This window comes from Mustela nivalis (genome assembly GCF_964662115.1).
Source record: "Mustela nivalis genome assembly, chromosome: X".
NCBI classification, from domain to species: domain Eukaryota; kingdom Metazoa; phylum Chordata; class Mammalia; order Carnivora; family Mustelidae; genus Mustela; species Mustela nivalis.
The window spans coordinates 14,590,349-14,602,003 of NC_139040.1; the positions used below are offsets into that span (position 1 = coordinate 14,590,349).

General features: G+C 41.4%; 1 protein-coding gene across 1 annotated transcript; it reads left to right on the forward strand.

The window, feature by feature from the left end:
- Positions 1-2,008: 2,008 nt before the first annotated feature.
- On the forward strand, positions 2,009-11,236 carry RBMX (RNA binding motif protein X-linked). Its single transcript, XM_082717622.1, has 11 exons — positions 2,009-2,222; positions 3,332-3,460; positions 3,653-3,759; positions 4,295-4,466; positions 5,028-5,180; positions 5,632-5,746; positions 5,844-5,969; positions 6,086-6,168; positions 6,804-8,034; positions 8,948-9,030; positions 9,989-11,236. Exons 2-9 carry the CDS (start codon positions 3,352-3,354, stop codon positions 7,112-7,114), a joined length of 1,176 nt encoding a protein of 391 aa, XP_082573748.1. The 5' UTR covers positions 2,009-2,222; positions 3,332-3,351; the 3' UTR covers positions 7,115-8,034; positions 8,948-9,030; positions 9,989-11,236.
- The last annotated feature ends 419 nt before the right edge of the window (positions 11,237-11,655 follow it).

Sequence of the window (11,655 nt, forward strand, 5' to 3'; positions counted from 1 at the left end):
GGAGAGAGAGAGAGAGCACGCACAGGAGTGCACAAGCAGGGGGGAGCCGGCAGGCGCAGGGTGGGGGCAGGGGAGAGGCAGGCAGAGGGAGAAGCCGACTCCCTGCTGAGCAAGGAGCTCCACTGATCCCAGGACTTCGGGATCATGACCTGAGCCAAAGGCAGGCGCATCATCAATTGTAACACAGGCGTCCCTGGGCTGGGTTATTTTAACTGTGAAGAAGAAAAGTAACAATTGTTCACAAATCCTACCCCCACCAACATCAACTGGTAACAGTTCAGCATATTTCCTTCCAGTCGTTTCTCTCCATACACAGATTTTCTAGTTAATAATGTGTGATCTCGCGCCTTCTTCTCCCATCGTGTTCTCTTTTGTGGTGGGCTCATTCTTGTATTATCATCTGTAAGCAACAATTTAGCTCTGATCTCCACTCTGAGCATCAAGTTGTCCACGTCTCCATCCCAAACTTAATTCTCTGCAACCATTTTGGTAAATGCCCCCCCCCCATTTATGCCAGGCAGCTACCTGGTCATGCATACCGACCTCTGTTGCCTCAATTCCACCCCAGCCCTTTCCCATCTGATTCATTAGCAAATTCAGTGCACCCTACCTGTCCCATACACCTAAGGATTGATTGTTCCTTCCTCCCCATCCTCACGGCCACGCCCCTAATTCAAGGCCCCGTCCACTCTCTCCAGGTCTGTTCACACAGTCCCAGAGGTACTTCTGGTTTCACACTTAACCTTCTGCAATCTTTTAATGGGTTCCAAGATTCTGCCTACCTCCTCGGTTCCTTCGCTCTCTCTTTTTTTATTTATTTATTTTTTATTTCTTTTCAGTGTAACAGTATTCATTATTTTTGCACCACACCCAGTGCTCCATGCAATCCGAGCCCTCCCTAATACCCAACACCTGGTGGGTGGGCCCCCCCCCCACTTCAAACCCCTCAGATTGTTTTTCTGAGTCCATACTCTTGATACCCCTTTAATTCCTGACACCCTGGATCTCTTTCTGTCTCTTGATCCCTGCAGGGTCTTTCCCTCCACTTTCTGCTTAGTGCTCCCTCTTCTTGAAAAGCACTCCCATGGGTAGTTTCTTTTCTGCATTCAGTTCTGATGTGGCTTCTAAAAATCAAATTTGGTCTCCTGTATACTGCCCACCAGAGCACCTAGTTTGCTTCCTGGCACTAATCACAACACGTAATTGTTTTGTTATTTGTATTGCCATTTTTTCCGTTGGGTTTTAAATAAATCAGAGAATGTTTAACTTTTGTAATCCCCCCCAACACGAGTGGATTGACATAGAAAAAAGACACAATGCCCACTTAAATTTGAGTTAACCATTAAGTTTTCTGTACATGGTCTGGGGATATACATGCTTTAAGAATTTATCTGAAATTCAAACTTAACTGGGCGTCCTTTATTTTTATTTGCCAAAGTTGGTAGTTCTACCTTCGATGTAAATGCTTTCTTGCCCTTGTCTCCGCTTGTTGAGTTGTAACCCCGCAGCCTGCCTTTGATTAGTAGGTGTTCAGTAATTGTTCTCTATGAAATGACTGTCTGCTGTTCCGTACTCTTTCCTCCCCTAAGTAACGTTCATTTGTCAGAATTTTCCCCACCCACTAAAAGTTCCCGTTGAAGATATTTTGGGAAGATGTATTTTATTATCTAAACTTCTTTGTTTCCCCTTGACGCAAAATTAGCACAGTTAGGATCAACCTTCATCACCTTGCTTTGATAATTAAATGAGTTAACGGGTATAAAGTTTAGCACCGTGCCCGGCCCCCGGAATAAGTCATAAATTTCAATTCGGTATTAAACGCAGCCCTTGAAGCATTTTAGCCGAAAGCAAAAACGCGGGTCTGGGGAGCACGGGTGGGGGCTGGGAAAACGGTTACAAGCGGGCGCCGGCTAGAACGCCGAGGGCCTGGGGTAAGGGGTGGGGCAAGGAGTGAGTGACAGAGAAGAAAGCCAATAGGGAGACTGGGAACTGCTCCCCCTCCCTTTGCGTTTCAAATTCTGAGCTCGGTTTCCATCCGGGTCCTTCAGCCTCGTTCCCGGGCAGTATAAAGTTTGCTGTCTCCTTTGTTCGCCCTCGTTGCGCAGTATTGCTGGCGGCTTCCCTCTTCCGTTCGCGGATCCGGCGGCACTCCCTCGTGCTGAGCTGCTACGAAGCCCCTGCCGGCGAGCTCGTAGGAGCTTGGAACCGTTGTCACCCCTCCGGTACGTGTTAGCCTTTCCTTCGGCCGTTTCGCGTGCCTTCTTGCCACGTTAGAACTTGGGATTATCTCCCTGGAGATGGGGGTGGCGGGCGCCATTTTAAGAACCGAAAGGGGCCGACCTATTTCGATAAAGCAGCGCGTGTGCGAGGAAAACAGACGTGGGGGCTCCGGCCCGCTGGGTGCCTCTCGGGAAAGTTTGGTTGTCGCCTGCGGGGGTGGTGCCGGAGGTCGGGGCTGAAACGGGACGAGGGCAGAGCGCGCCACCGCGGTACCTGCATTGGGATGGCGCTGGCGCTACAGATGGGCACGTGCACTTTTACGCGGGTCCTTGTTCATTGGCAGCCTCGGAGAGGAGGCCCTTTGACTTCTCGCAGCCACTGCTGATACCAAAAGTTACTCCCCTGACCAGTGTAGGTTTTTCTGGGCCGAATCCAAGTGTCGCCATTTTGTGTTTTCCACGCGGTTTTTAATGACGGATTTTAATTGGATTCTGCTGCAGTCATGGAGCGTTGAGTGATACGATGCGCGCTTCCACCTTCCGTTATTATGAAACGATACTGAAACCTTTTTTTTTTTTCTTGTTCTAAAAGAACCTTTTCGGCGGGTTTAGGGGTTGGTTTAGAAGAGGAGGTATAACTTGGCTCAAACTTTAAATTTCTATTTAGATTGACTAGAGAATCCCAATGAGGAAAGGCAAAGTTCTTGGAAGAGGACCTGTATCTGGCCTGTGACCTTGAATGAGGCGTTACGCTTTAAAAAAAAAACATTAGGGTAATTAGAAGGTGATAATTGAATCTTTAAAAGGAACACATCTAGGGTTAAAACTAGAATTGCTTTTTCAGAGGCTGAGTAGCTGTTACTTTATTACAATTATCGAGGTGGATTAAAGATGAAGGTATTAAGTGGTCCTTTAGTTTAAGGTAAACTGCAGCATCACTCAAATACTTGAATTGGTTTCCTGCTGAGGCTTTAGGAAAGTAGGCTTTTTGGTGTCTGCTGTTTTTAAGGAATGATAATCTTAGTGAAACAAGAAATATGCACTAGTAAATAGACATGTGCCCCATAAACTTGAACTTTTTATAGGGAGGTAATACTGTTCTTTTTCAACAGACTCTCACCAGGGGGAAAAAATGGTTGAAGCAGATCGCCCAGGAAAGCTTTTCATTGGTGGCCTCAATACAGAAACAAATGAAAAAGCCCTTGAAGCAGTATTTGGCAAATATGGACGAATAGTGGAAGGTGAGTTATTTGAAAGGATATAGGGAGCTGTTAAAGTTAAAAATGTAAGCTGTGATGTATTTGATTGCGTTGATCGTTTGAAATGATACATTTTGTCCTCTAAGAAGTTCTGAGCTTACATGTTGTAGGTGCACTTTTGTTATTTAATTCGAACTAGAGTAACACCCCCCCCCCAAAAAACGGCTTTTTCAGTTCTATTGATGAAAGATCGTGAAACCAACAAATCAAGAGGATTTGCTTTTGTCACCTTTGAGAGCCCAGCAGATGCTAAGGATGCAGCCAGAGACATGAATGGAAAGGTGAGATTGCACAATGGTACTGTTTCCTAATGCATAAAGAGTGTTACTGAAGTCTGGTCTAGAAAAGTTCTTGATTTGTGTTTGAATGTATACCTTTCCAGAACCCGCTAATCTTCTGCCCTTTGTAATTTCATGTTTTGCAGAGTTGTGGATTGTACTTTTAAATTGTTTCAGTTGAGAAAATTATATGACCGTGTGTTCTCTAGAATCCATAGAATGCCTCGATATCTTGGCTTTCCTTTGCTGTTATCACATTTAATAACAAATTGATTGTCTAGCTTTTAAAATGTTATTGACCAGCAGTGTGATGGATTCACTTTTTAATGTTGGAGTTAAACTGATTAGTATCATTCTAAAAAACTTAGAATGGAAAATGACCCTATATTTTATCACTTTTCTCAGATTAATTGGTGAGCTAAATTTACCTAAAAACTTATATTTTTGGAGGGCACGTTGGTGTAATAACACATAGTGAATGGATGTGCAAGGTCTTTTTAAATATTGATGCACTTAACTGTTTTCGGTGTTTTTTTAGTCCTTAGATGGAAAAGCCATCAAAGTAGAACAAGCCACTAAACCATCATTTGAAAGTGGTAGACGTGGACCACCACCACCTCCAAGAAGCAGAGGCCCTCCAAGAGGTCTTAGAGGCGGAAGAGGAGGAAGTGGAGGAACCAGGGGACCTCCCTCACGTGGAGGGCACATGGGTAATGACTTCTACCTTAGGCTTCTTGTCGAATTAGGAACTGTAAACCCCACACCAGTCTGTGCATTGGTTAAGTCCTGAAGTAAATGCTCCAGCTTTTGATAATGAAAAGACCTCATTTATCAAAGTCATGACTTAAGAAAAACCTAGAAGGCATCCTAAGTTAGTATTTAAAAAAGCAGTAGATGGGAGCCTAGCTAATAACTCTTGGTGACAGGTAATGAGTAAGTCTCGCATTGGATGTAGAGATTACTTAAATACCAAAACAATAAAACCGTGGACAACAAATTTGTCCAGAATTTGCAGAAAATTTTTGATGACATGTACTTTGGTGTATAAAAATGAAAGTTTGTATTTTTCTTTGAAGCAATTTAAGAGTACACTTTAGTTCTATTATTTTGTTAGTCTGTGTCAACTCCCTGAGAGTTGTTAGTTTTACTCAAGTGAAAAAGTCAGATTCCCCAACTAAACAGAAAATGGTCATTGATAACAGCAAAGTAAACGTAAATAGCTTTTATTGATGCTGGAATTAATAATGTTTCTCTTTTCTATTTCAATGTAGATGATGGTGGCTATTCCATGAATTTTAACATGAGTTCTTCCAGGGGACCACTTCCAGTAAAAAGAGGACCACCACCACGCAGTGGTGGTCCTCCTCCTAAAAGATCTGCCCCTTCAGGACCAGTTCGCAGCAGCAGTGGAATGGGAGGAAGAGGTAAATGCTGGATTTATAGAACATTCTGTTGTCCCACTATAATAAAGGATTGGTCAGTGATTTTCAAAAATGATGCTTCAAAGTAAACGTAGGGGTGCCTGGGTGGCACGGTCTGTTAAGTGGTTTCCTTGCCCCACATGGATCTCCCTGCTCAGCCTGGGGGGAGCCTGCTTCTTCCCCTCTCTGCTGCTTGTGCTTTTTCTTGCTTGCTCACTTGCTCAAAATCTTCAAAAATGTTTTTAAAGCCTTAAATGTTAAAAATGATGCTTAATGAAACTGTCTCATGGACTAGGCTTGCATAAAGTTAGAAGTACTGAAAAGAATTTGGTTTGTGCGAAGGAAATTTTTAAAGAAACTCCTTTCCACAGTGTTGTCTTTAAGTCACTGCTTTTGATTGCCTAAATGTACATGCACATTTTGGTTATATTGAAAAAAATTTTTTTTCTTTAAGCTCCTGTGTCGCGCGGAAGAGATAGTTACGGAGGCCCACCTCGAAGGGAACCCCTGCCCTCTCGTAGAGATGTTTATTTGTCCCCGAGAGATGATGGATACTCCACTAAAGACAGGTAACTGATGAGAGTAGTTAGTTCGTGGTCTTAATAACTGAGGTTGAAGGGAGAACCTAGGAAAAGTGTGAACCGACTTAAATTTTTGTCTTTTCAGCTATTCAAGCAGAGATTACCCAAGTTCTCGTGATACAAGAGATTATGCACCACCGCCGAGAGATTATACTTACCGTGATTATGGTCATTCCAGTTCACGTGATGACTACCCGTCAAGAGGCTATAGGTAGGGTACTAACTGCTGCCTGCCGCAGCTTGCTGTAAAAAATGGAAGTTGCTCTGAAATTGATGTCTTGTGCCTTAACAAGTTTATTTTTTATTTTTTTTTCATTTTAACTGCAGTGATAGAGATGGCTATGGTCGTGATCGGGACTATTCAGATCATCCAAGTGGAGGCTCCTACAGAGATTCATATGAGAGTTATGGTAAGATACTGGTTGAGGGTCTTTGAATATCACCAGCTTGAGTTTTTAGGTTCATGAGCCACTTTATTAGGCTGTGTGGTGCTTGCTTTTTAAAGGGATATTTGCTTGCTTTTAAGGGGTACCTTTATCAGCTGGGCTTTTCCTAGTTTTGTGAGGGGCTTTTGTTTTTTCTAAGTTTTTTTTTTCTTTTTGAGGCTGTTTGCTTGCTTTGGAGGGGATTTTGCTTGCTTAAATTGGCAGCCTTATGTGTTTTCCCCCAACAGTGAAAATACAGTTTAAAAATTTTATTAACAAGATCAAATGTTTACCATTGCAATATGAAGGAAAGTCTACAGTTCAAAATTGCAACTTATCACTGGAAAGTGTCTGAGTGCCTACTATAAAATAACAAGCTGTCTGGAATATCCTCTTGAAATACACACCGTCTTCAGTCTTTTCAAACAAACATTAAAACCCATCCATTTCCGTATCTCAGCAGATGAGCAAATCCCTGTTAATGGCCAGCAATGGCAGAGTTTAAAACCTCCCATTTAAGAAAGTAAACGTTTAATACAAGAATTCTGTAAATTCAGATTTAAATGTTGTATATATACAATTTATAGTGTTGCCATATTACCTGACCATTGACCCTGCAGGTAACTCACGTAGTGCTCCACCTACACGAGGGCCCCCGCCATCTTATGGTGGAAGCAGTCGCTATGATGATTACAGCAGCTCACGTGACGGATATGGTGGAAGTCGAGACAGTTACTCAAGCAGCCGAAGTGATCTCTACTCAAGTGGTCGTGATCGGGTTGGCAGACAAGAAAGAGGGCTTCCCCCTTCTATGGAAAGGGGGTACCCTCCTCCACGTGATTCCTACAGCAGTTCAAGCCGCGGAGCACCAAGAGGTGGTGGCCGTGGAGGAAGCCGATCTGATAGAGGGGGAGGCAGAAGCAGATACTAAAAACAAACAAAACTTTGGACCAAAATCCCTGTTCAAAGAAACAAACAAAAAAGTGGAACCTTTTCTGTCATAACTACCCAAGGACTACTAAAAGGAAAAATTGTGTTACCTTTTTTTAAATTTCCTGTTTAAGTTCCCCTTCCATAATTTTTATGTTCTTGTGAGGGAAAAAAAGTAAAACCTGTTTAATCTTATTTGACTTTATGACATTGCTTTCAATAAGCAAATGTTAAATGTGTTAAGACTTGACTTGTGTACTAGTGTTGTAATTTTTCAAGTTAAAAGTGTCCCTAAAGGCCACTTCCTATACCTGACTTTTCCCAGTAAGTGAGGCAAAGCAATTCTAAGACCTTCCACAAACATCTAGCCATCTAAAATGGAGAGGTGAATCCTTCTGCCTATACAAACAAGCTAGCTGTTAGAGGGTGGTCGGGGTATGCTACTCGTAGGATTTCAGAGGGTCTTCAAACTGAAATCTCAAATGTTCTCAGTATGAAAAACCTGAGATCAGATGCTTATGTAAGGAAAGTGCTATTCACCCAGTAAACCCAAAAAACCAAATGGATAATGCTGGCCATATTTTGCCTTTCTGACATTTCCTTGGGAATCTACAAGAACCTCCCCTTTCCCCTCCCCCCAATAAGACCATTTAAGTGTGTGTTAAGCAACTACAGAATACTAAATAAAAAGTTTGGCCAAAACCAACCATGAAGCTGCAAACGGTGCTTGCTCTTACTGTTTCAAATTTTTGCAACTCTGTAGTGTCTCACTTTTAAGGAACAGCTTGATTGCAAAGGAGAAAATAGATAAGCAATGAAGTTATCTCCAACTTCTCAAAGGCTTATGACTTCTAAAAAGTGAATCTATCAGCATTCCACATCAGATTTAAAGCATCAAATGCCTGTGAAACAGCAAAGATGGTAAGCAAAGCAAACTAGTTTTTCCGTCTAAGTCGAGATTGAACACTTACCTTCCTCATAGTACAGTGAGACATACTGTACCTCATGGCAATGGAAATGCTTTCTAGATTAAAAAAAAAAAACTTTTGGAAAAGCAAAGTGTTCGATAGCATATTAGAAGTCCTCCAAATTCAACACATGGATTTTTCTTTTTCTTTTTTTTTTTTTTAAAAGCATGTATGACAGTTAAAGGCCTTAATAATACAGCTGTTGTTTACCAATGGCAATCTGGGGCTCGGGAGGGGGTGTCTTTTTTTTCTTTTTTAAGTATTTTTTGATGAAGACCTTTAAACATGCTTCATACGTTTTAACATTTTTCAAAATAGCCTTTTAGTCAATATAGGAAATGGCTTAAGTTTGGGGTCCCGATCTCTGCCCCTGTAAGCCATTGCAAACTTGACATTTAGTTGGATGCCTGACTTGTTTTTAGTTCTATGGAACTACACTGTATGGAGAAAATCTATTGCAAGTGGTCTTTAAAAAGCAAAACCTGAGGCAGCATGACCCAGGTCCAGCCATGAAGTTGAAAAAGATGCTCTTGAATATAGTAAACTTGAAGACCTCCAACTAAAAATCCTTATACTGCACTTATTCCTTCAAATAAGTTTTGTCCGTTCAACTTATGGATTTAACATGGCAGTGCACCATTGGAACAGAATGAGAATCCATAAGCCATGCGACTTAACCATTTTAAGCCATTCCAGTCCATCCCAAGCCAGTGAACCTACCACCACTTTGAGAATTAGTAGAACATGAAATAAAGTTAAGCTGCAAGTCTGAACTTGCCTTTTCTTTCTGGAAAAGAGCAGTTGTAGGCAAGTTTTGAAGATTTTCCTTTAAGAGCGGTAACTAGTTACATATTTAATTTTTACAGGTTGAGGATTTTGGTCATTATGCTTGGAGTGCTGATTAATTCACACTAGATAAAGCTGGCAGCAAGAGAAATCAAATGCTAAGGTAAGTTTCAGAAGCTGTGGCCTTAGAGGTGTAAGTAATAATAGCTTTTCACTATGCATACCTGTGGTATTGTTTCTTCGTGAAGGGGCTTGTAACCCAACTTGTGGATTAGGGGGATAAAGTGCTGTAATGTGTAACCCCTTGTATGTTCATTTACCCATTAGAATGTAGGGCAAAGTTATTTTAAACAGGTGTGTTTCCGTTAGTGGCTCAGTCATGCCACTATTGATTTTTCCTATATTCTGTACTTTCCAATGGAGTTAACTTATCCTGTAACTGGAAGTTTGTACCTCTTAAGCTCCTTTATAATTAGCTTATTTTTGAATGTATAAAGCTTGCTAATGTAGTCCCCATAAGCAGTGGTTGATTGGAGCTGTACACTTTGTATGAACAAACTTGACATGCATCAGGTTTAGACTTGTTCCCGTGCATTTTTGTAAGAGGTTACCCCCTTTTTAAAGATTTTACTTATTTTATTGACAGGGAACACAAGTAGGGGGAGTGGGGGAGGGAGAAGCGGGCTTCCCGCAGAGCAGAGAGCCCAATGCGGGGCTCGATCCCAGTACCCTGGGATCATGACCCAGGCTGAAGGCAGACGCCCAATGGCTGAGCCACACAGGTGCCCAGAGGATCCCCTTTTTATTATTGGTGCGTCCTCAGCCATTGTATAACTTGACTTAAGGGGAGAACAGATGCCACTGCTTCTCAGTTCCCACTTGGAGAGTGGCGGTGTCACTGGTGTATTGATGACCTAGTAGCACTCAGTATTCCCAAACTGATAACAGGAATTATTAATGAATGTGTTTGGTTGCATTTTAGAACTTGCAGCTTAAAGCACATGTTTCGTTGCCAGTTAAAGTAGTAAAAAAGTGTATTTAGAGAATGGGTAAGAGGGGGGGAGTAATTTCCAGTGTAAAAGAGTGTCTTGTGATCTGATCACATGCTTTTCATTTTACAGAGTTGTTGAAGCAGAAGAATGCTGATTGTCGATAAGGCACAACAGTTGCATAAGCAGTACTCATCAGAATTGGTTTGGTGCAGGCAATAGATTTTTGCCTTCGAGGGTTCCTGTGGATCTAAGGAAGGAAGGAAGGCATCAGTGTTGGTTAGCACTTAACTAGGGAGTGGTAGTTACTTTAAAAAAGTAATTGGCCAGATAAAGGGGAGCAGCTAAGGAAATTGGTAAGTGGAGGTAGTAAGTTCTTGTGGTTCTTTATGTGGATTTTACAGCTTTGGTTTTCATTTTGCTAAAGTCCTGGGGACAGCTCTGCAATTTAGAACTTCTAATTATTGCTGTCAGAAAGCTGAAGTAGAAAAATGAAAGGCATGAGTGGTAACTCTTTATCCAGTAAACTGATTTTTTCAGCAAGTGGGGATATTTGATTTGGTGTAGTTCATCCAGAAGTGGGGTTCAGTCATAAAATGAAGGAAGTAGCATCTGGAAACTAACTGGAAACGTAGCTGAAATGATTGAAAGCACACTTGAAAAACTAGAAACAAATTGGGCCACTTGGCTTTTTTTAAGTGTACTATTTGTAAGTCTGCTTTACCCCACCACCTGTCTTGGAAACCAGTTGTGTTGGAGATTAAAGCCGATAGTATGTAAAGCTAATGTTCTTAAAGGGACTGGATTGGAGTTGTTGGGTTAGAAGAACTAAGTACAAAAACTTCTGATATTTTTTTTTCCATAGTAAAATCGGTGCTGTCATGTTTAGTCTTCGCAGTTGTGAGAAATAGTCCAAAAATTGTAACCCTCATTGGACAGGCTCTTCCAATCCTAGACCACAATGAGGGATTGACCAATTTTAAGTAGCTGTTGCACTTAACATAGCTGTCTTCCTTGGTCCTGTAATGTAAACTACCTGGGATTAGGTTTCTCATGACTTCTTGGCTCTGGAGATTTTATTTAGGTAAATTGAAAATAGGGTAGAACATAGAAATTAATCATAGTAAATGTGAATACTAAATTCAAATTAAGCATACCTAAATCACCATTCAGCTGTTTGGCAAATAGTTTACTGACCCAGCAGACTTATTCCCCCATTGGAAAACGAATCTGTCTTGATTCTTCCGGCTTTATACTGGTTGTAAAATGATAAAAGAATGTTTTGTTTAACAGTAGTTGAATATAGAACTTAGATATTATAGATCACTTTTCTCTTTTTGGAATGTTTTGTATTTGAAACTTAATAAAACTTAACATGCATTTTTTGTGGCCCCTGGGTTCTTTTTATTTTTTACAACAAGGACTACAGGCTTTTCAGTATTTTCTTCCTATATCTCTTCCCCCAAACTACTTCTCACATACTTCTGGCAATTCTGAGCAATTGCCACGGAACATTGTCACCAAGATGGCCTGTTCTGTGACTTGGGCTCCCTAATTAGGGGAATGAGCTTCAGGTGTAGGTATCAAGGTAATTGAGGTGTTTGCATTTCATCTTTACCCCTACATGGGTGAATGGGAGCAGTGACATCAAAGAACTAGAAGTTGAAATACCAAGGATGTACTCTTGGTTCTTCTGCTTAACTCTTGAGGGAAAACCGGTCCATTTTAGCTCAGTTCAGTAGCGAATCCCAGTTTGGGCCTTAAGCAATGCTGTTAACCCAGCGCCTGATTAACACACT

Coding starts and splice junctions, on each gene's coding strand:
- RBMX (XM_082717622.1), top strand. CDS start 3,352: ATGGTTGAAGCAGATCGCCCAGGAAAGCTTTTCATTGGTGGCCTCAAT. Junction 5,181..5,631: donor CAGTGGAATGGGAGGAAGAG/GTAAATGCTGGA, acceptor TTTTTCTTTAAG/CTCCTGTGTCGCGCGGAAGA. Junction 5,747..5,843: donor GGATACTCCACTAAAGACAG/GTAACTGATGAG, acceptor TTGTCTTTTCAG/CTATTCAAGCAGAGATTACC.